The sequence below is a fragment of the Lachancea thermotolerans genome (genome assembly GCF_000142805.1).
Source record: "Lachancea thermotolerans CBS 6340 chromosome G complete sequence".
Lineage (NCBI taxonomy): Eukaryota > Fungi > Ascomycota > Saccharomycetes > Saccharomycetales > Saccharomycetaceae > Lachancea > Lachancea thermotolerans.
In genome coordinates, this window is record NC_013083.1 from 569506 (window position 1) to 593954 (window position 24449).

Here is a 24449-nt window from a genome sequence, read left to right on the forward strand (position 1 = left end):
CAAAGTAAACATGTACATAGCCTGTATTAACTTAAAACATCAGTTCAAATTCTTGTGCTATATGAAAACTTCTTCAGACGCGTGAACGCTTATTTTTTCTCGCCTTGTCGAAAGATCGCTGTACTTCTCTTTCCAAAGCTCAACTTCGCTTTGTAAGTGCAGTATGCGCTCATCTTGATATGTTTTGTCACGCTCTATCCTCTTCATGTCAATCTCCTGTTTCGCGATATGCTTTTCAAGAGCTGCCAAGCGTTCAATCTTTTCGGACAGCTCATTTGAGAATTCTAGCCTGTCGTCGTTCGCCATGTTAATGGTTTCTGCTTGCTTTTCATTCACAGCCTTGAGCTCTGCAACTGTCCGCTCTAAAGACTTTGCTCGTTTCATCTCCTCGAACTTTGAATCGGACTCTTTGGCCACCAGAACCTCCAACTCTTGAACCTTCGAAAGCCATGCTTCCTTTTCAGAAGTGTCCTCAAGTTTGGCTTCTAAGGCTGTTAACCTCTCGCGTAACTGATTGTTCGACTTACCAAATGACTGGTTCTCTTCATGCAATACAATATTTTTATCTTTTTCAATGGCAAGTTGAGATTTAGCCTCAGAGACAGAAGCTTGAAGTTGTTCAACGAGCGCTTCGTTTCTATCGTTTTGTTTTCTCTGGAGCTCCATGGACTTCTCGAGGGCAGACACTTTACCAAAAGCATTTTCCCGTTCTTTTTCGGTGGCGCCAAAAGTAGCTTTAGATTGTTCAAGCCGAGTTTTCAGATCGTCATTTTGATGCTCTAATTGACGCTTTTCGTCTAAGAGACTTTTAATAGAGTCATTGAGAACCTCAACTTTGCCCTGCAAATGTTTCAGGTTTTCTTCTAACTCTTTCTGAATGGCACTAGCTGCATCCCTTTCTTCTATTAAAGAGCCAACGACTTGCTCATAATGATTCGTCTGGCTTAGCAAATCATTGATTTTGGCGTCAGAATCAATCTTCAGGCTTTCTAAGCTATAATTCAAAGATGAGACCTCCTTCTTCAACTCAGTTTCGCCTCTCAGTGACAAATCAAGATCCGCTTTTAATTTTTCGATTTCTTCGAGAAACTGAGTTTTATCTTCGGCAAGCCTCAAGCGATCTTTAAAGTGTGACAGGTCATCGGTCAAAACTTGGATTCTGGAACACAGCTTGTCGTTGTCAATTGCCTTTTCTTCGGTCTCTGACTCCAAAGTATTGTTTCGTGTCTCCAGTTCCCATAATTGTTTATCCTTCTGCCTGTTTTGAGATTTCAATCGCTCGATTATAGCTGTCATTGTCTTAATGTCATCCTCTGACTGCCTGAGGGCGTGGATTACATCTTTAAGCTGTTCCTCAGTAGCATGTAGGTCATCAATACAGCTTTCATACTGAACCTTGTGGTTTTTACTGCTTGTTGCTAGTAGCGCATTCTGTCGCTCTGTGACTTCAAGATCTTTCATTGCCCTAGTTAGTTGTTCGCCCAAGACGACTCGGTCAGCTTGGTTCTTCTTGACACACTTATTCAAGGCATTGATTTGTTTTTCGGACTCAACAAGAAGGTCCTGGAGCTTGTAGTTTTCCAGCCTATAAAACCTCAGGTCCTCTTCGTATTTTGATATGCTTTCTCTGTGAGTAAAAATCTCCCGACTTGCTGTATTTGTTCTGTCTCTCAACGGGTACGCAGTCATTTTAGATTCCAGTGATTTGACACGTTGCTCACTAGCCTCGTACTTAAGCCGGAAGATGTCAGAGGATGAGTCAGACCTCTGAATTTGTCTAAATTTCGTGTGCAAAGCAGAGGCTGCGTTTTCAGCATCGAGCCTTGCGATTTTTTGCGCTTCAAGTTGTCCCTTCAAATACTCGACTTCGAGAATTAGTTTTTCGTGGTTAATTTCTACAGGCTCGATTTGGCCCAAAACTTCTTCCAAGTTCACATTCAAATTAGCATCATTGATAATGCTTTTGAGTTTCTTCAGCTGAGACGACATCGTTTGTATTTCAAAAGAGGCAGAAGCTAGACGTGTTTCAGTAAACCGAAGTTTAGAAATCAGATCTTTTTTATTATTGATTTCTTTCTCGAGTCGATATGACGTCTCTCTCAACTCTTGCTTGAGCTCATCACAGGCTTTGTAGATATCTTCTCCGGACACAGAGTGAGCGGTTTGCAGCTCAAGAAGAGATCTGGATTGAGGGCGACTTGAAGAGCTATCCACTAACCGCTCGTTTAAAAATTTTGTAAGCGACTTTTCCCTCACAAGTTGTTCTTCGAGCGACTGGAACTTCTTCAAGTCAACGCTAGAATCCCCATCTTCGCCACTATTAGATTTTGGTTCTTGCAAGGAACGCTTTAGATCGTCTTTCAGGCTGCTACAAGTCTCTTCAAGCTCTTGATACCTCTTTTTGTAGCCCGAAGCTTCCTTCCTTAACTCTTTGGCTTCATTCAATATCTTTTCATGCTCTGCTGCAAGATCAGCCCTCTCTTTATTTAGTGATGCAATTAGTGTCTGATTTTGATCTGAGCGTTCATTTAGCCTTCGCAACTCCTTTTCCTTGGCCTGCAGACCATTATGAAGCTCATTTTGCTCCTTTTTCGCTCGGTCGACGGTCTCTCGCAAACTTTTGTTTTCTTCAACCAATGAAGTAAGTCTTTTGCTTGTGCTTGTGAATTTTTTCTCTAAACCTTGCAGGCTCCTTTCTAATTCTTTATCTGAGGCTGATAGCTTTTCCTTAAGTTCGCCGGTAATTCTATCTTTCTCTGAAATGCTGCTCTTTAGTAGCTTAATTTGATCAAGGAGACCATTTTTGTCGGAGTCCATGTTCTTTTGAGAGCGCTCACTTTTGTCGACTTGTTTCCGAAGCTCTGATATTTTTTGTTCAAGTTGAACCTTCTCATTTTGCAGACTTTGGAAAGATGAATGTGACTTAGAAGCTTCCTCATTAGAGCGAGTCAGCTCGCCCTGTAGGCTTGCATGTGCCTTTTCAAGAGCCTCCTTCTCCGCTGCAAATTGGTCTCGTATTTTTTGGGACTCTTCAAGTTTGAGGTTGAGCTCAGCTTCTTTTGAAGCTACCAGACGTAGATCATTTTGACGCTTTTCCAAGTTTTCGGTTTCTGCAGCGAGCTTCTCTCTCACCGCTTTCAGTTCTGCAGATATATTCTCCTTTTCCTGCTGCAGTTTTTCGTTCTTTGATTCAACTATCTTGAGCTTGGATTCGAGGCTCTTCACTTGCTCAGCAATCTTGCGTGTTTTGGATATCTCCTGAGTAGACTCAAGAAGAGGTTTTATTTTAACGTAGAGATTAAACCAGTGGTCGCCCATGAGATTGTCGTAAGTCTTGAATGCCGAACTTAAAACCTGTGCAGCTTGTAGCTTCTTGAGCTTGTGGGATGTGCTACGTCTAACATTGGAGCCATTAATCATCGCGTTAAGCCTAGACATCATATCAGAGATTCGGCTCTCCTTCTTCGCTTCCAAGGAAGCTAGAACGCCCGCTTTAAAAAACAGCTTACTGTTTCCAACTTTGAAAACACTAGGGTCTAAGTGAAGAGATGACAAGACTATTTCGCAGTTCTTCTTGGAGTTGTTAGAGAACCGATATTCATCTGTGAGAACCTTGTAGCGCTGAAAAAATTCTTTGAAGAAAATACGGTTGGGGTACCCTTCACGAGCAATTCTGATACCTTCTAGCACACCGTTGCATCGCAGTTGATCCAAGATCAAGCTTCTATTAAAGTCATGGGCTTTCTTTTTATCATTTGGTATGATACAACGAACAAAATGAGGTTCTGTTGAGGACAGACGGTCCAAAAGCGAATTTAGTTGACTTCTGTGCCTAATTGATGTCGTTTTAAAAGAACCGCCTCGGGAGTCTTTGTCGTGATAGAATTGTTTTATTAGATCATTCTCTGAGCTTGATAAGACCTGCAGGAGATTCTCGTGAAGTGGATCTTTGTTTTTTGACAGCCATCCTTCCACGTTATATTCAACATCTCCTGCATAATGCTTCAAAATAAAACACTTGTCTTTCTTTGACCGCTTAAATTTTGAGGATTTATCGTTGCAAAATGTATCCAACTTCGAATAGAATGACTCGTCCGTGGACTTTGGCAGAATCGACTCCTCGTCAAGCAAGGGCAAAACGCCTGGGTTTTGGTCCTTCTTCTCGATAAGATCTATGGTAGACTGCAAATCTTTACCATAATCGACAAAATTCCATTGGACGTTCTCTTTCAGATATTCGTTTTGTTCCAGGACAAACATGTGGTGGTTGAAAAACTGTTGCAGCTTCTCGTTGGTATAGTTTATACAGAGCTGCTCAAAAGAATTGTGTTTGAAAATTTCAAAGCCAGCAATGTCAAGGAGACCAATGTAGTTCTCCGTCATAGAGCCGTGGTCCAAATTGCTGTTGATCTTCTGGACGATATGTGCGAACAAGTTCTCATACAGTGATCTGGAAAGGGAATTTAGAATAAAGCGCGCTTGAAGCGCGTTCTTTGACTGCGACACCCAATCTTTGCCCGCCTTTGCCTTCGGCCTTAATACTGCAACTTTGAAGTCAACCTCCGTGACGCCCAACAACTTACAAAGAACCTCGACGCTGCCACTTATTGATGCTTGCTCAGCTCGCTCAGATACGAACTCAATATTTCCAATATGCAGAATAATTGCTATGCATGTCATCACGGCCTGAACCTCAATACCAGTAAAACCAACAACATTGAAAGATGTTAGAAGGGTGTGAAAGTCTTGTGTATCGTCGACTCCCGGAATACTTGAGTTCGAGTTGCGCAGGAAGCCGTAGTCTTTGATTGAGTTTGATTCCAAGCCGTATTTGCGCAAATCTTGAGCAGACATACCAGAAAGCATTTGATAAAAGATATGGTAATTACGCTCTCTTGGACTTTGTTGAATAATCCTCGATTTTTCCAAAAGGTACCAATCGACGTGCGCACCGTTGATTTTGCCCAGCTCATCGAACTCAATTTTGATGAACTTTCCAAATCTTGAGGAATTGTTGTTTCGTACAGTTTGTGCGTTACCAAATGACTCTAAAATGGGGTTGCTCTGTAGGATTTTACGCTCAAAACTCTCGTGCGATGTGTCTGGAGATAGCTTGTCCTCCGAGGTAATTGAGGCGAGATACTGCAGTATTTTTTTGGTGTTCTCAGTTTTCCCTGCTCCAGACTCACCAGTAACCAGGATTGACTGATCCCTGCGCTGGCTGAGTAAATTCTGATAGGCTTCCTCGGCGACCGCGAAAATGTGTGGTTTGTTGTCTTCTTTGGGCGATCCGTGGTAGAGGCTGATGTAGTCCTGTGTGTAAATGCGAATATTGCTATAGGGATTAATTGCAACAAGGAAGAGACCTGAGTACGTGTAGATGTTATCGTCTGCGTACCTATTCTCAAGGTTATGCAAGACCGAGGGCTCGTTGAGGTGCGTCAGCTCGGACATGTCATCGATGCGATCGAACGTGCCCGGGTTAACGGCGAAAACTTGGCCAGCTGGAATTTCCTGTTCACGCCCATCTCGCCGCACAACTGCCCACTTCTCATCTTTGTTTTGTTTGTTTCTCACTGTTTTCTCGCCCACAAATTCTGCTTGAACAAACACCTGCTCGGCATCCGGGATCCACACACTTTGCATTTCCGCGCAGTTTCCACCGCAAGCCGTTCAGGTCTTGGTTCGGTACTTCAGAACAACCTACCGTAACTGATCTGGTGCTTCTGCTACCTCGAGTATTTGATATGTTTTGTATACAAGAACTCCAGATTAGTTGACATCAGATCATGACCGGGTAACGTCACTAACCAAAGGCGTAATAGCGAAGCGATGCAGCGGTAATCAACTCCTTGTGCTCCAGCTTCAATCCGTTGGCCGCTGTTTTCGTATCGCACTGATCTGGGCCTAGGGAATGGGCGCTCTAGGCATTGCTTCATGTCTTTTTCGCGATCTATTTAAACGGTACAATGTAATGATGATACATGATCTCGCAAGACTAACGTCGCTATCGAAAAAGAGCTAAACCTTATGTAGTTGACACGGATCTGGGCCGGAAATATGCTGCTGATCTACGTGGCCCGCCTGCACAAGCTGCGCTCCTACGAAACAGTTAACAAGAACCAGGCAGTGTTAGAGACTCGCATAACAGCCTTAGGCCTTCCGGACTTAACAAAAGAAAGCCGTTCCTGTAAGCTGCGGCACGAGTTCCCGACGTTCAGCACGTAGCAACTTGGTGACTGGGCTCCGGGATCTCACGATTCAGGTGTTTCCCATGAGGGTATAATTTCACGTGACTGTCACTGTAATGATCAGTAATGGGTGCCAGCAATGACAGGGTGCTTAATGAAATGCACACCCGTAAAACAGAGCAACAGAGAGGGTGTTCGAGACGGTTTCTTGGTGCGATTCGGAACCTTTTTGCCGCGGTGAATGCCGAAATACTTCTCAATATACGCGATTTAAATGTGTGCTCGCATGGAACCCCGTTGCGGGGAAGTTTGCGAGGAGATGAGCGAAACGGACGCAATGACGGAACATGTCAGTGTATTTACGCCTGTGGGCCACGCAGGAGCCCCACTGCCCCACGACTACTTCCAAGACGCAGAGTATGGTAACTGTAGAAGCAGCATCAGCAGCAGCACTCAAGACTGGTGCCGCGCAGACCCGGGGAGGTGTTGCGATAACGAGGCATCGGGCGTAATGTCGCGGCTGCCGACAGAGCTGAAGACACAGATCACAAGCAAGCTGTCTCAGTACGATCTTGTGAATGTCGCCAGGGCGTGGCCGGCGTTTCGCGAGGCCGCGACGGCGTCCCTGCACGAAAAAGTGGTGGTGGACGCACACTACTCATATCTGAAAGACGACTGTGAGCGCGCGACTTACATTAAAACGCGCTACAACCTTAAAAAATTTCTACAGCTAGCGGCGACGGGGTGCGAGCCGGGTGCGGGCGTGGGCCCCTTGGTGCGCTCCTTCGAAATCGTTAACCTCCCTGACGGCATGAGCCATGCTGAGGCCCGTGCACTAGTTTGCGGTGGGCTTCCCGCTATGACGGGGTTGAGCAAGTTCTATTGCGACATCGATGCGCTAGCGCTACCCCCGCAGATCCTGAAGCTGATGCCCAACAAGCACGAGTTGCAGTCGCTGGCTGTAAACGTGGACTTGCGGCACATGTGCGAAGACTTCGGGCGGTTCGAGCAGATCCGCAAGCTCTCCGTGTCTCCCTTCTGTGACTCGCGCAAGCTGGCGTCTTTTCTTTCGCAGATCCTGGTGCCTGGAGTTGTCGAAAACCTCTCGACGCTCCGCATGGCCCGTGAGACAGCGTCGCTGCTCAAAAAAAACGCAACTCAGTCCCTGGTGGTAACGGGATACATGCTTGATAACGGTGCCGCACGACCCGATGCCTCCGAGGGTCAGGCTCAGGGCTTGGCGCTGCTGAGTCAACTGGACTTGGACTTCTGGAAGTTTCTGGACCGCATCACGGCGCAGGGCACCCGCCTATCCAGCCTCACCAGTCTAGAGGTCGATGACGTTAACGTGGTTCCTGAAGACTGCGGCCGCGTGGCCCGCGGCCTGGCGTTGGACAAGCTGGAGTTCCTCTCGCTCACAAACGTACGCGAGTTCCAGGTGCTGCCCGCAGTGGACTACGAGGTGCGCGACTTCACCAGCCTGGCGCTGGAGCATTTGCGGCCCAGTTTCCTGCTCGGGGTCGCGCCGCGACTCCGGTGCCTGCGGAAGTTGAAGCTGGACTACCGCGAGCCCATCATGGACTCCGGCCCAGAATTCCTGCGTCTGCTGAAGTCCGACGCCCACACGGCGCTGGAGGAGCTTGACGTTTCCATCCATTGGGACGAAACCAAGCTGGCGATGTGGCCCAGCTGGCACGCACTGGCACGGCGCTACGTGGCAGCGATCGCCGCGTATGGCGCATCGCTCCGGAAACTGTCGCTGGTCGCCTATCAGGATTCCAAATTCTACGAGCAGCCTAAGCGAATCCCAGCTGACCTGCTACCTCAGTTAGCGGCCTGCAGCTCCCTGCGCAGCTTGCGCGTCCACGGTGAGTTCATGCAGCTTGCCGGCAGCCCAGGCTCGCTTCTACCGTTAATTGCGCAGCTGCGCCACTTGCAAGACTTAGACCTCGTTGGCAAGACAGCGCCGCAGCACATGGGTTTGATGGTCGTTCACGACGGCGTTCTGGACCGCTGGTACCGGGTAATCCACGTTGCCATCGCCCTGGCCCGAGCAAACTCGTCCTTACGCTTGGTGCGTGTCGACAAGTGCTTATTCGAATGCCGCCGCGACGGCACGGTCACGCCGCGCACCACAGACTCCGACGCCTGGTTCGACGCTCGCACTCGCGTGCAAATGTCGGCTGGTGACTTCTAGAAGCCGGCGGCAGGCACAGCGGCGATGGCCGTGGCACATTTGTCGCATAGGCACTGCAGGCGTTCCCGGCGAAAGTCCGTCCTGTACAGAAGCATGTGCATGCGTCGAAGCATTATCAATGCACAATGTGGTATCTCGCGTGCTGCTCGTATGTTGCGGCTGTTCACGTTTCTTTTCTCTAACTGCGCCGCCACGTAAGCAAACAGGATAAGTGTCACGTAGCCGAGTTCCTCCGACACCCAGGGCTGGTAGATTCCCCGCGCTTGAGGCTCGAAGTGGTAGCAATATGTCAAATTTCGTTGCGAAAGCCCGCCGAGAGGCCTGGCTGGTGACTGGGAAAGCAGATTCAGCACATGAAAAATTGGAAATAAATAAAAAAAAAAAGGAACGGGCAGGGCCTTCCATGGAAGCATTAGAAAAGCAGCTTGCATAGAACACAACATTTTTCGACGTAACTCAAGAACAATCGAAGCAATCTGAAGCTTTGATAACACTGCAAAGAAGCGCTGAGCTTTTCACCAGGCAAGCAAAGAATTGATATATTAGGCAAGCACGAAGAGTGTACGCTCGGCGTTCGTCTCACCTAATAGTGCACACCCGCTAGAACCTCAAGCCACTCAGTACCTCACAGCTTAGCGCCGCACCACAGCGCATCGAAGTACAATGTCCATGCTTCTCTATGACCTGGGCCCGCCCGAAAACGCCGTACCGCGGGAGTTTGACCTGTCGTCCTCGCGCATAGCGCTGGTGGGAGACCGCGGCTGCGGTAAGACGTCGCTGGCACTCCGGTGGTGCTACGGCAGCCTGCACTCGACGGGGGCGCGCGAGCACCTCACGTCGGAAGACATCTGCCACCGGCGCTTTCTCCGGCCCGCGCTGCGCCAGTCACGCACCTGGGCCGAGTATTTCGAGCTCCAGATGCGGCTCCGCAGCAACTTCTCCGGGGACGGGTCGGACGCGGGACGCAGCGCGAGCTTCGACAGCGCGGCCATGTCGCAGTTAGACTATGGCTTCGGGGCTGGCAACAGCGCCACCTCCAACGAGCTGCGGCTGCGCCATAAAGACACGCTGGACGTGCAGGTGCTCGAGGGCGCTGACTTTGAGCAGATTGACTACTCCGAGCTAGCAGCATTGCAGACGTTCCAGACCGACGGCTTCATGCTGTGCTTCGACGTGACTAACGCCAAATCGTTCGAGACGGTGCAACTCATGTACCAGCAGGTCTGGAAGTTGCGCGGCGACGATGTGCCCATGGTTCTGTGCGCACTCAAGGCCGATGTGGCTCAGGAGGAGCGCGCCGTGGACCCCGAGCAGGTCGCGGAGCTTTGCGACGAGCTGGGGATCGACATCGACATCTCATTCTTCGAGGTCTCTGCCTTCGAGGACTTCAACATCAATGAGGTCTTCTACCGGCTGCTCCGCGAAATCGAGTTACGCAAGGATACGCTGCGGCGGACGCGGCTAGCATCGAAGGACATGGTCTCCGAAGAATCAGGCACAATGACGGCAACCACCTTGGCTCTGGACCACAGCGCTGTAGGCGAAACATCCGCTGCAGAGCTAGACGACGAGACGATCCCCACTCTGCCAGCTTGTACCGCGCCCCCTGCCGCGTCGAAAGCCGCTGTTAGTGCGCCGGTCCTGTCCGGCTCCCCTGATGCCTCCCCGGCCTCAAATGCCCCGTGCGCGACGCCCGCGCCAGCCTTGAGCACCAAGTGCAGCACGCGAAGCTCACGCCCACGAAATACGACCCGTGCCCCGCCTATTCGCGGCGGCAGCGCCGCCCCTAAGACAAAACACGCCTGCTGCGTGATATGCTGACCCTCTTGGAACGTATTCTGCATATGTCTTGCAGTTACCATATGGCTAACTACTTGATAAACAGGGCTCTGCCCTCCAAATTTGATAGAGTGTACTTACGTTTATAATACCCATACACATTAACTTACGGATGCTAAGAAATCTCGTTGTTCTGGGTGGGCGGGCCTGCTTGCTGGCTACTGCGCTGCGATTCGGAGCTGTTGTCATTCTTCTTGATTTTGACATTGTAAGAAATTAGGAATATTTCCAATGACTTGTAATCTAAGCGAAACATAAAAAACGAAACTAAGACAAGAGCCGAGGCAAGAGCCGAGGCAAGAGTCGAGACAAGAACCGAGGCCAAGGTAGGAAAGTTTTGGCAAGATAGTTATCGAGCAATTGCGATCGGAACCCTCATCCGTGGCTCCATCCGGAGCGCCGCACATCGGCAGAACCGCGACTCTGCATACACATACTCCTACAACAGTAACTTGCATGAGTGGAGGCAAAGCAGATAATGGTCTGAGGTGCTCTGCAAAAGCAAGAGCCGCATGTGTCCGTTGCATTGTCCTTGGCATACTAACAGCGCATGTCACGTGATTACAAAGGGCTTTTGTAGCGCGGCGCATTCGCGTACGGAGTTCCGATTGCGCCGCTAATATTGCCTCACACACACGCACACACACGCACATTTCCGGCGTCGCAACCAAGGCCACCTTGCAGACGTTTTGCCGATTTCTAGCTGGCATTCTGCTGCTCGCTGCAGCTCAGCACCTTTTGGGTGTGCATCTGTTACCCTATTTTTAGACGTCTTCTAGGCTCGACAACAGTTCACAGTACTGCACGCACCTACTGTACGCCGTTCGTCTTCCAAATTTGATCTGCGTCAGCGCTTGTTGGTTTCCGAGAAACCCCCGCCAAGAAACAGCTTGGAAACAACTGGGAAACACATGGTCCAGCCACGTGATATGTATTTCACCCGTAGCGAGACGGTATGGCCCTGCAAGTCAACGCTGCGTGCCACCCGAACTTGGAATTCGCCGAAGAACGTTCCACGCACAGAAGCATTGGAGATGACGTCTGAGTCGTTTCTACTTCCGCAAGTCCTCCGCAACCAAATCACGTGATATTATTGACATTTGACTGCTTCTTTTAAAACCCATACACTAAATGTAAAGCCCAGACATCGCAACATAATTTCCTTTGCGTCGCTTTTTCTGAAGTGTTCTGGAACATATAATTTTTCACTTTTTCAGACGCAGCGGGGCAAGGGCGCCACGGCGCTGATGGAGAGGGAAACGGGAAAAGCGATGATTAACATTCAGTATATAGGAAAGAAGGTTGGAAAACTCGACAGATTCGAACTTTGAAGTAAAATACACATATAGAACGAATTATGGTATGTGACGATTAAAATGGTGGATAGAGAACCAGAGACGAGGAAGCAAATACACACGCGCACGCAAGAACACCAGGGGAAAAGCAGAACAAGAGACATGGCTTCGCAAGGATAGTACGAACATCTGAAGATCAAGACCGTCGACCCGACCAGAGAAGAAAGAACAGCAGCACTGGAAAGAATAGCGTGAACACCGAAGCTTCGTGGCATCGATGTGCTGCTGCGGGAATAGAGCAGCTCCGTCGTTTGAGGCACTGTGAGGTGCAGGCGGCGCGGCGGCCGCTCGAAAACAGAAATCCTAGCTCGCTGGAAGCCCGGTGGCAAATCGAGCTGCATCGCCGGGCCACTTTGAAAATTCTAGGGCCAGCTTGGAGTACACCGGACTATCGGCTTGTCCTGCGCAGCGTGGCGCCCGTCTCACCGTGGTTTCTGATCATCTTTTAACAGTTTTACTAACCCCCATCACAGGTTTTAGTTCAAGATTTGTTGCACCCTTCTCCTGCTACTGAGGCCAGAAAGCACAAGCTAAAGGCTCTTGTTCAGGGCCCAAGATCGTACTTCTTGGACGTCAAGTGCCCAGGTTGTTTGAACATCACCACCGTGTTCTCTCACGCCCAGACCGCTGTCACCTGTGAGTCTTGTGCCACCGTTCTGTGCACCCCTACCGGTGGTAAGGCTAAGTTGTCCGAGGGTACTTCTTTCAGAAGAAAGTAAACTATAGGTCACGTCACTATTTAGGTAATTTTCGATGCTGTACATGTTAGTCTTATAAAACTATACTGTTGAGTTATAAGTGCCGGATGCCGCTCGGTGCGACTAGTACACCAGCAGCTAAGTGTTAGAGACCCGCCTACGGAACTTGTCCAAGCGGGCCTCCCTAACTGTCGCTCTAGCTTCAGATGGTCCCTTCCGTTTTGAAACTCTTCTATCCATATGTACACGCACCGTTACGTCTATATACACGATGTCCTCATAAATACTACTTATATGACACAATACTATGCTGTATCAAGGTTTCTTGTGGCTTTTTTCAAATTCGCTACCGTACATAGCGGCCATAGTGTCCACGGTTTCCTCGTAAGAAAGCGGGTCTCCATAATCGACGTTATCGACCGCTTGCTTCATCTCACGATCTTTCCGCTTCATTTGCCTTTTGGCTTCTCGTATCTTTTCTCCTTCAACCTTCTCAAGTCTTCCAACATTCAAATCCCCCATTCCTCTGGTCTTTGTCTTTGCTTCAAGCCCCCAAAGGTCTCCTTTCATGGCTTTCCTAGCATCATGGTAGATTTCTTTGGAAAACGACCTTGGTACAGTCCATTTTTCCAGTTGCCCTGATGCCCCGCACATGTCCATAACGACGTGCCCCTTCCTTTTCAAAGGCTGCCTAATTATGCGGGGCCATGTTGATGGAGTGTTGTCACCTAGAGAACCGACGCCATATTTATCTTGCTGCTGAGAGCGTTCCATATTGATGCGCTGTACCGTTTCGTCGTCTGCTGGTGAACGTTCCATTATTAAGTATGAGTAGCTCAGGATCTCGAAATTTCTTCCATGAGGTCTTCCTGTCCCTGGCTTGGCCATTCCTTTGATACCTACTGCTTCTGCATTGTTCTGCCATGGCGTTGCCAAAACCCGTCCCTTTTTTAGCTCTATGGCGTATTTGGGCCTTAGCACGGATTTTTGGAAGTTGCAAAACTTCAAATCTCTGCCTTCTCCATAATCATAGTACTGGGGCTTGCCTATCTGCAAAGGGCACTTTTTGTGATGTGGGCATGGTGCAACAACTTTCAAAAAGTAGCTTTCTCCCGAAGGCTCCCCAGGTTGAGATGACTCTTGAACCTTTTTTGCCCCAGAAACTTCTTCATCCTCCGGAGCTCTTTCGAAAAAGTCCGTACTCAAGTCTTTCTGGGGGGTTTCGTGCGAGCTCCCAACTTCTCTTTTGTTGAAGACTTCTGTCGAAATTCCTTTTGTCCACGGGCGCGGTATCTTCCCATGCTCTTCGGCGAAGTTCTCTGGTCTAAGCATTACTTGTCTTGCTCTCGCAATGATTTCAAACCCCATCGGGTTACCACGTTCAATCAAGATGATGTGGCCGCCAGGGGCCAGCATTTTTAAATACCACTCAATGTTCATATCCACTTCGATTGGGAATTTTTCTTCTGCTTTCAGTAACTGGTGAGTGAGGATGATGAGGTCATAGGATTTGGAGCTTGGAACACTGTCTCTCAGCTTTGTTACAGTCTTGATCTTTTTCGTCATCACTTCACCCACCAAATCATTGTCCACTTCTATCTGGTCGGTTTCGGCCGCTTCAGCGTCACTATAAATATTAGGATCATTGGGGGCTTCATTGGCTTGTCTGCTCAAAAGTATCTTTGCCCGCTTCTGCATCTCTATATGGCCTAGGATAACCGCTTCCTTTGAGTAAGGACGGAAATCTGGCCCCATCAAATCGTTCAGCGCAATAATCCCAGTGGCAGGGCCGTAGCCCACGTCCAAAATCCTATCAGGCTTAAATTTATCGCCTAACCGTTTTTTGAGTTCACTTAAACTCTGGAAAATGGATCCATAATTCTGTAAAAATAGAGACGCGATATGTGAATCAACTTCCATGTTCGTTCTAGCAGCACGGTGAACTTTGCTTTGTTTGAGTTCCACAAAGCCGCTGCCTGCAGATCTTCTCAAATTGCCAGGCATATGTAAACTGAGGATATTGTTACGAATTGCTTGTGACACTGTAGGGTTGAGTTCAATCTGATCCCTAGGCGCCCGCCCTGTTATAGTCTCAGGCAACAGTCTCGCTTCCCTAGAATTGGTCCCAGGAGGGAGGGTGCCTTGCCCTTTACGGAAGGAACTCACATACTCATTTCGCAACAGCTCGTCTCTGTCGACGACTTCCTCATTCCCAAGCTGGTTATCTTCCACAACAAAGCCAGCGGCGCCCCTTGTGCCACCGCCTTGTTTGTCCATCGTGAATACGTCCAGGTCCTGCCGGGAGAAAGAAGCCCCAGTACCTTTGAAACGCTTCAAAATTCTTGTGTAAGACGTAGGGAAAGCCAAACGGAACCTAACCATACTAGAATAGCTGATATGTGCCCTGCAGCTTTGGACAAGTGCCAGTCTTAAGCTCATCGCGCCCAACTCAGTTCTTCAAGATTTTCCGAAATGATCGTCAGGCGCGACAAGTGGCCAAAATCAACATCAACGTTCTGCTAAAAGAAGATCCAAGTCAGTTGATACAACGGATTGAGTGATTGAGAACAACGATGTTAGAATTGAGTAACTCTGTCTTGGTGGCATTGCTGGTTGCGCTGATAAGCAGTGCCGTTCTGCTCATTGTACAAAAAAACTCTGCTAATGTTATCCCGGGCTACAAAGTTTCAAACAGGGACCCGACTTTCATCATCGCTGGCCCAACTTACAGTGGGAAAACGGGCTTGTTCAATTTAGTATGTTTCGAAGTTTTATGCTGACACGTTGGTGTATATTCAGTCTTGCTAACCTTTCTTTTCTCAGTTGACCACAGACGGGCATAAACCGACCGTGATGTCCCAAGAGCCCAACGTGGCCGAGGATTACATGCTGCCATCAACCGCCAAAAGCTTCAGGTTTAAGCTTATGGAATTCCCAGGCCATTTCAAGTTGCGGTATCGCCTTTACGACACACTCAAAGATTCAACATCACTGAAAGGCTTGATTTTTGTTGTGGACTCAACTGTCGACCCTCAAAAGCTCACTGAAACCGCAGAGTTCTTGTATGAAATACTTGGACTAACTGAGAGATTTCCTGACGGTGTTGACATTTTAATAGCTTGTAACAAATCCGAATCTTTCAGCTCAAGGCCCCCTCTGAAAATCAGAGACGCTCTTGAGAAGGAGATCGGAAAAATCATCGAAAGGAGGGTTAAGTCTTTGGCCTCCGTTAAGAAGGCAGACACAACTTCTGGCGTAGAAGATGAGGATGGTGCTCCCCCTCAATCAGTTGAGTTTCAAAGTAACCACGAGTTCAGATTCGATGCTCTCGATGGCAACGTCGACGCTATGGATGGCAGCGTCCTGAAGGGCCAAATCGAGAAGTGGGAGTGCTGGATTGATGAGAGGGCCGTCAATTGAGCAGGTAGTTTTAGGGTGTTACTATTCCTTTACCTCATGCCGGTGTGCTAGAAGCAGCCCTAGAAACGAAACGACCAGAAATACGCCCACATTTACCAGTATTATGGGCAAGATGACCGCATACTTTGATGACAACGGGAACAACCACACTTTGTTTTCAAGCTCGAAGATGGGAAGTAAAAGCCATACTAAGTAATAAGTGAAAAGTACCACCAATATAGCAAAACGATTCATCACCAACTCAGAATTAGAGTTTCACAGAACTTCTAGTGCACACGAACAAAATTGGTAGTATGCGAATGACGGCAGCTGATGTGTTTAGATCTACTGATGGCGTTGAAACTCATCTGCTAATCCTAATTCACCACGGTTGACGTGGTTGAACAAAACACCATTTTTATGTCTCACGTTGTTGAAACTACGAATATGAAAGATATTTTCTTTGTGCTCTTCAACAATTACTAGCTCGCGTGGCGTAATGGCAACGCGTCTGACTTCTAATCAGAAGATTGTGGGTTCGACCCCCACCGTGAGTGTTTTTATTTTTGCCAGTCGACTCAAGTTAATCAACCTGCTGCAACCTCGCGTACTCCTCGTCCCCCAAACTATGAAATAAACGCCGCATTCGCTGACCTTTTACTCTACTGTTGGATTTGTAGGGGTCCGCCTTGAATTGGTTCTGCTATTAAGCATTTACACTAAAATTTTCAACTTAAAAAATATCAAGTAAATAGAAGCTCGAATCACTGAAGGCTTCTTTCAGGCTGTCAAAATACGATGATGGAGTGGGCCACGGCACCATTCGAGGTTGTCTATACGTCTATCGAGACCGACACCTTCGATACATCCAAATATGAAGAAGTCTTGCCCGATTTAAAGACACTCAATGTACTAGATGGTAAAGCAAAGAATAGCGCCAGCAGAGCTCAATTAGAAAAGGGCCAAATAAAGGTCCCCTCGGGGGATACCTACCAAATTAACCAAGAGTTTGCAATCGCCGCAATAACATTGTCAGACGAGCTCAATCTCGATGAGCTGTTGACCGCAGAGATAATGTTGCAAAACTGTGATCTGGATTCAGTAAGCGAGAATTCTGTGATCAGTTTGGTCAATGACGCGAAAGTGGCCTTTTATGTTAGAAGGCAGTATATCCTTCAAATTGTATCCTTTATCACAAACTGTTGCAGTTCTGAAGATAAGGTTTACATCGACCTAGTATCTGACGGAACTTTAGCAAAGAATATAATTCCCGCTTTCAAACAAATAGAGAGTCAGCTCGGGGAAATTAAAGTTCTAGTGAACAAATCCGCGATACTGGAAAGCTACGATACGTTTGCTCAACAAAATGTTCGCTTTAGAAGGGACTTTCTCCTCAAGGAATACGATACCCTAAGTCAAATTCTATATGGCTTAGTCAAGAACGGCACTCTCATGAAAAAGGATATGCTGCTTGAGCTGATCAATTGTGCCTCAATGATGGACTCAGGCGACTTTTTCATCATTTACTTTCTACCTGCATTGTTTTTGGCTATCTCCCAGCTTCACCTTCTCCCCGACGGTCACGTTCGAGAAATGCACCAAACTCTTCTTCTCGAGCTTGAAAGTGATACGATAAGCGTACAGCCTGTTAAAGCCTCTCTAATTTTTGCATTTCTGGCATTCTTTATAGGATGGTGCAAAGCAGCACCCTCTCAAAGAGCCAAATCTTTTAACTTCGCCACAGACGTCGATGAACCAATGACAAAAGCGGTAGAATTGGGCGCGATTGAGCAGCTAATGGCATTTGCTGCGGACACCTCTGAGCTAGACAAAGACGAAAGCATAGAGCTCTTTTACGATATCAGATCTTTGTTAGAGAGACATATTCCGAGACTTTATCTCAAACAACTTGTTGATGGGGACCAGCCATCTCCCGATGCCATCAACAACCAGCGATTGCTCACAAATGCTTCAATGTCACAACAAAGCTTGTCTTTTTTTCTTTCGGCCTTCCATCATTTATTACAAGTTGTGATAACTGATTGCGCTTTTCTTCTAACAAAGATGAAAGATGCTGAAGAGGATTCTCTTCTTTCTGGAGAAGATCTGTTTTTGGACGAAATATCCGCGAAGGCTGATCTCGAACGATTCTTCATTACTGTACATTACTTTTATGCATTCAGACCTGACTACTCTGCAGTATTTTGGCAAGATAAAGAATCTAATGCATACGGGTTCATTGAGTGGGCAATGAAGTGCACAGACACACTTATGAGATCTTGTGTGTTCATGATGCTGTCGAGCCTTTCATTTGGCCCAGAAAATTCGGCGAATGTCTACCACTATGTGAATCTCAATGCCAATCTCTCCTGGAATACAGTTTCGCAACTTATTAGCGACTACATCGTGAAAATTTCCGAGTTGGAAAGGAAACTTCTCGATGGCCAGCAGAGAGATCGGGAAGAACAGGATCCCACTACCATAGCCCTCAAAACCGGACTTAATGAAGAGGTCATCATCCTTCTCTCATCACTGTACACTTTGATTGGATGCGTGGCCCATGACTTGAACGAGGGAGCAAAGGCGCAACTCTCATCTCTATTTACCGACATTCTCTTTGAATTCGTGAAGGTCGATACACCTCTTGTGGGTGCTGCATTAAAGGTCTTGAGTAATCTTGTCCCTTATGATGAACTTGAGAGGAGTAAGTTTTGGTTCAATCTAGACTCATGGATATTCAAAGGCTTTAGGCTCACCATCTCGGATGACTCTTACCGAGAGGCTTTTGAAAGTATCTTGACCCACTTTCAAGATATCACTGGGTTCCTGCAGCTCTTGAATAGCCTTTTAAAAGTGCGCACGAAAAGCACAAACGGCTACCTCGAATTTGGTCTTTTGCAATTTCCCCCAAAACTAGGTCATGGTTACAGAAAGCTGGGTATTTGGCCGTATTTTGATTATGTCTTCCATGGGATCCTAGCTCAATCCAACAAATTACCAAATCCGGCCGAGCGTGCCGCTATCCACAAGCCAATTTTGGAGATATTAAGCAGCGCTTTGAGCTCGTTCGACTATAGCGTGATTCTGAACTCAATTCCATCAGGGTCCAACCTTGACGAACTTGTTGTAACTGACAACTTTCTCACTTACGCCATGGAATCTTCCACCACAGCTGTTCTCAATTATCTTTTTGAGGAAAATGTTTTCAAAAACCTGCTTCAAAACGCCTCATTTGGGGTTGAAAAAATGGGAAGTATAACAGAGGAAGACTGTCAATCACTAGCATTACCATGCCTCGCCTTAAGCACCATCAACCAAGTTCTAACTATTCAGGAAACGTATGTGGAAGAGCTCTGTCCAATTGTAAAGAAAAGTGCAAGTAAGAATTACTTTATTCCAAAAGACTTTGGTTTACATGGTCTGCGCTCATTCTACGACGCTATTTCTTTTGATCTTCCTTTGATTGTCGGTATCGGTCTCTATGTTGGTCACACTAACTATAAGATTGCATCCAACTCGCTTGATATCTTAGACAAGATATCTACAGAAATGAAAGGTAGAGATAGCCAAGCCATTGTCAAAGACAAACTCCTCAGCGTTTTCGATTCAGTTGATGAATCTGCGCGGATAAAACAAGCCTTCATCAATCAATTACAAACTTCAATTACCAATTATGAAAGTTTCTCTATTAAAATGAGAATCCTTGATTTTATCTCAAAGAACTTGTCATACACAGACAAGCAGCCAACAGTCGCACACTTCCTATTAGGTTTACAAATAGGCAATACAATATCGTTAGGCCCCGATTTGAGCACATTCGTTACTTCCGGTTGTTCTGTTTTGACGTCAATCATATACCTGCTTCAATCTTCCCTGATGGTTCTGAGTTCAGAAGAAATCGAATTTCTCCCAGCTAAGTTAGCATCTTCATCAATGGAAATTCTTTTGAAGTTATGCAAGAATTCTGCAACTTCAAAAATAGTCTTGAGACATATGAGTGAGTCTGATTTCTTCGAAACAATACTCGCTCGTGACCCAAAGGTCGACGTTAACACAAGATGGTCCGGTGAGGTTTTCGCCGGAAATTCGGCTGGCGACTCTCTTGGATTCATCAAACAGACTTCAACTGGTGCATTTTTGTCTTTTCTAAGCTACAGGAGTTTTGCGTTACAGTATTTGAGTCTTGACATTCACGGATTGAGTGGCGAGTCACTCAAAAGCAGAATAAAATCAAGAATTGATCTCCTAATTTCGAATTACCTACAACCACCTCGTCTATTTTCGTTTCTTGATGCCCTAAACTTCGACGCCAGGCCTTCGCCTCACGAGACTTTAAAAGGCTTGAAAGTCCTCTCAGGGATAAATTTTAACCTGCCTTCCTTACAAAAAGTCACACCTTGTACAGAATTGATTTACGATTGCAGTGAACTTGAATCACTCATTCGCTTAAGGACGCAATTTTTAGGGAAGCATCTACCCTTGAACTTTCATGAGGAAACAATCACAAACAAGGAGACGCTCGATAGAATTTCAGGTGCAGAGGCCGCGACTATTGAAAAGCACCTGACAGATTATATGAGCTTTGAGCAGTTCAAATCCTTACAACTTTCTCTACTACACTCTTGGGTTCAACTTGTTCAAGTGGTTGTGCTAGATGGAGCCCTCCCACAAGTGTCAATTTCAGACTTTATTTTACGACTCTTTGAAGCCATTGTTCCAAAGATCAATGATTACGTCGAGCTTGATGTGTGCTATTCGGAAGAGCTTGTTTCCTTATGCGTGTTCCTTTACGATCTTTACCAGAAAGACCAAAAGCTGAATAATGGCGAGCACACAGCCGATGGGCGCCTAATAGCTTTGTTTTTGGCTTGTATTAATGGCATACGATCTCCGCTTTCCACTTTGGCTCTTAGGTCTGATTTTTACATCCTTGCTAACCGTTTCCTAGTTAGCATCATGAAAGAAGTTAACACGGCAAAACAAGTTCTCAAAACACTGAAACTGACCAGTGAACGGCTCGTTGAAGTGGTCTGCAATGATGCAATCTCAGGCGAGGGATCCTCTAGAATTACTGGTATTTTATTCCTGGATTCACTGGTTCAAATTGCTGGTCTCAATAAGGTGAATTTCGTCTTAGAAAGCCTTGTCAAAAGTAACATGCTCCTCCTCATCAGTCACTCAATCAAGACTACTGATGACCTCCTGAGCTCAGGGCTAGAAGGTATTACTCTGGACAACCTACTATATGAGCTGACTGCCTTCAAGTCAACCATTCATTTCCTTATCCGCATAGCTGAATCACGAAGCGGAGCACAGGCTTTGGTGGAAAATGAGATTTTCCGTGTCATAGAGTCTTGTGAATTCTTAGAGGCCGATCCAGATTTAGGACTTGAACTAATTTTCACTGAAGTCAGGACTCAAGAGTCGCAGGCAGTCCGCGTGACCTTTAGCTTGGACAAATCTTTAAACCTCAGCAAAGATGCTTGCGGTTTATCGCTGTTCGAGATTATCGTCCCAGTGTTCCAACTAATGACGTCTATCCTCATAAGCATGGGTAGTGCAAATAAGCCTGTTCTCAAGAAAACAAGGAATCTTTTAATTCACTTCAGGAAGCTTGTGCAGGGTGTTCTAAAGAGAGATGCTCTTATTGAAGGTAGCGACGAAAAACATTTGGACCGTTCTAATAGTGAGGGCTTACAAAAACTTGTAAAGCTTGTTGTCCTGCTTTGTACCTTGACTGGCTATAATGGAGGGTCACAAAAGAACGGCTTGGATCCCAAAATATACACGTTGCCTCAGTCATATGGAAACAAGTAGTTAATTAAGTAATGCACACAAATTTTTTACAGATTAATCACCAATACTTAAAGCTTTGTAAGTTTTTGTTCTAACAAGTCAGAACTATTGTCAAGGGATTTCAATGCGTCAAGATGAGAGTTCAATAATTTAATGAGTTGTGTGTTTTCGTCTTCATTGGTAACGCTCATGTTTGTAGCCTTATTGAAAGTATCGCTCACCTGGTTAATCTCTGAAATCAGTGCTGAAAGGTTCATGGACAATGAGTTTAAATTGTCGTCCAGTATTTCTGCTGTTTGGTAAGCTTGTTGCCTTTTCTGGTCATTAATGTTGCCAGTCGATCCGTTAGAGTTCGACAGTACACCTGATAGCAGGCCCTCTGCTTTCTTTTCATAGTTATCCAAAAACGTTTCCAATTCACTTTGTTGTCTTTCGATGTACTGTAGCGACTGGTCAACCCTGTTCTGTGTCTGTTCCGCCACAAGAGCGTCCGAGTAAAGTTGACCAATTTGTTCGCCGCCAAGCATCAACACTTGATCCCACTCTTTAACTTTATCCGCATATGTGGCAAAGTGGTCCACAGATCCTCCTAGCTGAGATGTCCATTTTGTGACAAGATCGTCAAGAGTTTTGTTATCCAAAGACACGGGTTGAATCTCGATTGGCTTTTGAGCTTCTGTGCCCGTGCTTGAGGGCGCAGCCTCACGTTGAGTGCCATCCTTTTTTTCGGCCTCCTTTTTAGACCCAAAGCCAAAATTGGATGGTTTTGACGTGGAGGATCCGTCAGTGTCTTTCCTAAAGCTTAGTGTCGTCTTGGGTGCGTCCTTTTCTTCTTTGTCTTTGTCTTTTGCACCAAATGAAAAACCGCTAGGCTTTGATGATGTTGCAGACTCTTTGTTTTGACCAAACGAGAAGCCAGTCGCACTAGGTTTGGAGTCAGAACCTGTGCCCGAACTATTGGAGAAGCCAAAAGATTTGTTTTCTTTGTCTTGCTTAGGATCTTTGGCTCCGAAGGACAAAGATCCTCCCTTGTTTGCATCACTTTTTTGCTGCTGCGCGCCTAAACCGCCAAAGTTAAAGGAGCCCTTGCTAGCTTCAGAAGTCCCTGCGCCCAACTTGTTTCCTTGTTCTGAGCTATTTCCAAAACCAACCCTTTTGTCAGAAGCATTCGTGCTTTCAGCCGATTTTCCAAAACTGAAGGCAGGCTTTCCACCGCTCTTATTCTCCGATCCGGCAAGAAAACCGAGCGATGGCTTTGAGCTCGCATTTCCGTCGTTAGTCTCAGGCTTGGACGATACTGGTTTATCGGCGCTCTTCTCGCCAGGGGCGCCAAATGCGAATGTCGATTTTGGTTCGTCCTTTTTTTCCCCGAGACCGCCGAGCTTGAACGCTGGTTTGGCTTCTTCTTTTTTGTCATTATTAGCTGTACCGAAACTGAAAGCCGGTTTTGGGTCCTCCTTTATATCGGAAGAAGCAGTCCCCAAGCTGAAGGCTGGTTTGGAAACTTCATTCTTGTTGGTTGTGGTCCCCCCCAAACTTAATTCTGGTTTCGACGCTTCGGTCTTGTCTGCTGTGGCCCCCCCGAAGCTAAGTGCCGGTTTTGGGTTTTCTTTCTTGTCGGAGGCGGTAGCTCCGAAGCTGAAAGCAGGTTTTGGATCTTCTTTTTTGTTGTTTGCAGCCTCGCCAAAGCTAAAAGCTGGTTTCGAATCCTCTTTTTTGTCGCTGGGCGCTCCTCCGAAAGAAAATGCAGGCTTGGAATCCTCTTTAGTAGTGCTCGAAGTCCCACCGAAGCTAAAAGCCGGCATTGGTTCTTCTTTCTTTTCAGACGCGGCAGTGCCAAAACTGAATGCTGGTTTTGATTCTTCTTTCTTGTTTGCAGCAGAGCCGCCAAAGTTTAGGGAGGGAGAGGACTTAGGAGCCGCAGTATTGGTACCTGAAGTACCGCCGAAGCTAAATGCCGGCTTAGCGTCATCCTTTTTCTCAACCGTGGACGTACCCGGTCCCGAAGAAGCATTTGTTTCTGTACTTTTTGCTGTACTAGCGCCAAACGTGAAAGGAGATTTTGAACCAGCAGATGATGTTTGTGCTGCGCTTTCTAAAGTTTTAGTTGTGTCCCCTAATCCGCTCTTGGCGTCGCTAGCGCTAGCTGCGCCGAAACTAAACGCGGGCTTTGAATTACTTGAGCTTCCAAAATTTAGCGTTGGTTTATTGGTGGAACTCTGAGCTGGTGCTGAGGTTCCTTGATTGGATGCCGCTCCAAATTGGAAGGGCGATGCGCTACTAGCACCACCAAATAAAGGTTTATCGTCTTTACCAGTCGCAGCAGGTGTAGTTCCGAAAGAGAAAGGAGCAGTTGGCTTAGCGTTATTAGCACTGGCTGTGTTGCCTCCGAGGTTGAATCCTGTGGACTGGGACTCTTTTTTATCATTCTCATTTGCCGGGGTGGTAGTGGCAGGTTGAGCCCCAAACGGGGAAGAGCCGCCAAGAGACCCAAAAGGTTTTGGCGCGCTCGAGGAACCGAATGCGGGAGTAGTACCACCCAATGGTTTCCCAAAAAGACTGCCTTGTTGCCCTTGAGATGCACCAAACCCAGGGGTGTTTCCGCTCGTTTGTTGCGCATTAGTACTAGGATTAGAGGAAAAGCCTGAGAAGCCTGAGCTTTGGGAGTTTTGATCTTTTGTCGGCGCGCTCGCACTGCCAAATGGAGAGTTTCCTCCGAAGTTAGCGCTAGAGTTGCTGTTGAGGTTAAATTGGAAACTCACTGCGCAGAATGATGGTTAGTATGGAGACTTTTCCAAAAGCTTTGCGTTATCACAAATGAACTGGTGCACATACTTTGGGTGATCTATACCCTCAGAACCCTGTTGATTGGGTGAAAAGGCTTCAGTCTCTTCTTTGTTTGTGCGATGGTCTCTAGAATTATAAAAATTGATCTTGAATTACAAAACCCGTAGGTAGTAACATTATGAAATAT

At 46.8% G+C, this 24449-nt stretch overlaps 9 protein-coding genes and 1 non-coding gene across 10 annotated transcripts; 6 read left to right on the top strand and 4 right to left on the bottom strand.

Moving 5' to 3' along the window:
- Positions 1-57: 57 nt before the first annotated feature.
- MYO1 (myosin 1) lies at positions 58-5646 on the bottom strand (the record flags this gene model as incomplete). The annotated part of the gene is made up of 1 exon (XM_002555302.1): positions 58-5646. One exon carries the CDS (start codon positions 5644-5646, stop codon positions 58-60), a length of 5589 nt encoding a protein of 1862 aa, XP_002555348.1.
- An 819-nt stretch (positions 5647-6465) lies between these two features.
- On the top strand, positions 6466-8388 carry KLTH0G07150g (KLTH0G07150p; the record flags this gene model as incomplete). The annotated part of the gene is made up of 1 exon (XM_002555303.1): positions 6466-8388. The coding sequence occupies one exon, from the start codon at positions 6466-6468 to the stop codon at positions 8386-8388; it is 1923 nt and encodes a 640-aa protein (XP_002555349.1).
- A 663-nt stretch (positions 8389-9051) lies between these two features.
- Positions 9052-10209, top strand: KLTH0G07172g (uncharacterized protein; the record flags this gene model as incomplete). The annotated part of the gene is made up of 1 exon (XM_002555304.1): positions 9052-10209. The coding sequence occupies one exon, from the start codon at positions 9052-9054 to the stop codon at positions 10207-10209; it is 1158 nt and encodes a 385-aa protein (XP_002555350.1).
- A 203-nt stretch (positions 10210-10412) lies between these two features.
- On the bottom strand, positions 10413-10937 carry KLTH0G07194g (KLTH0G07194p; the record flags this gene model as incomplete). The annotated part of the gene is made up of 1 exon (XM_002555305.1): positions 10413-10937. One exon carries the CDS (start codon positions 10935-10937, stop codon positions 10413-10415), a length of 525 nt encoding a protein of 174 aa, XP_002555351.1.
- Positions 10938-11584: 647 nt separating this feature from the next.
- Positions 11585-12301, top strand: KLTH0G07216g (40S ribosomal protein eS27; the record flags this gene model as incomplete). The annotated part of the gene is made up of 2 exons (XM_002555306.1): positions 11585-11587; positions 12056-12301. 2 exons carry the CDS (start codon positions 11585-11587, stop codon positions 12299-12301), a joined length of 249 nt encoding a protein of 82 aa, XP_002555352.1.
- A 294-nt stretch (positions 12302-12595) lies between these two features.
- Positions 12596-14719, bottom strand: RSM22 (tRNA methyltransferase RSM22; the record flags this gene model as incomplete). Its single annotated transcript, XM_002555307.1, has 1 exon — positions 12596-14719. The coding sequence occupies one exon, from the start codon at positions 14717-14719 to the stop codon at positions 12596-12598; it is 2124 nt and encodes a 707-aa protein (XP_002555353.1).
- A 134-nt stretch (positions 14720-14853) lies between these two features.
- On the top strand, positions 14854-15700 carry SRP102 (Signal recognition particle receptor subunit beta; the record flags this gene model as incomplete). The annotated part of the gene is made up of 2 exons (XM_002555308.1): positions 14854-15036; positions 15104-15700. 2 exons carry the CDS (start codon positions 14854-14856, stop codon positions 15698-15700), a joined length of 780 nt encoding a protein of 259 aa, XP_002555354.1.
- A 464-nt stretch (positions 15701-16164) lies between these two features.
- Positions 16165-16236, top strand: KLTH0G07282r. The gene has a single exon. It is a non-coding gene; the product is annotated as a tRNA-Arg (tRNA).
- A 241-nt stretch (positions 16237-16477) lies between these two features.
- Positions 16478-21496, top strand: NUP192 (Nup192p; the record flags this gene model as incomplete). Its single annotated transcript, XM_002555309.1, has 1 exon — positions 16478-21496. One exon carries the CDS (start codon positions 16478-16480, stop codon positions 21494-21496), a length of 5019 nt encoding a protein of 1672 aa, XP_002555355.1.
- A 47-nt stretch (positions 21497-21543) lies between these two features.
- Positions 21544-24311, bottom strand: NSP1 (FG-nucleoporin NSP1; the record flags this gene model as incomplete). Its single annotated transcript, XM_002555310.1, has 2 exons — positions 21544-24236; position 24311. Coding segments are annotated over 2 exons (2694 nt in total).
- Between the last annotated feature and the right edge of the window lie 138 nt (positions 24312-24449).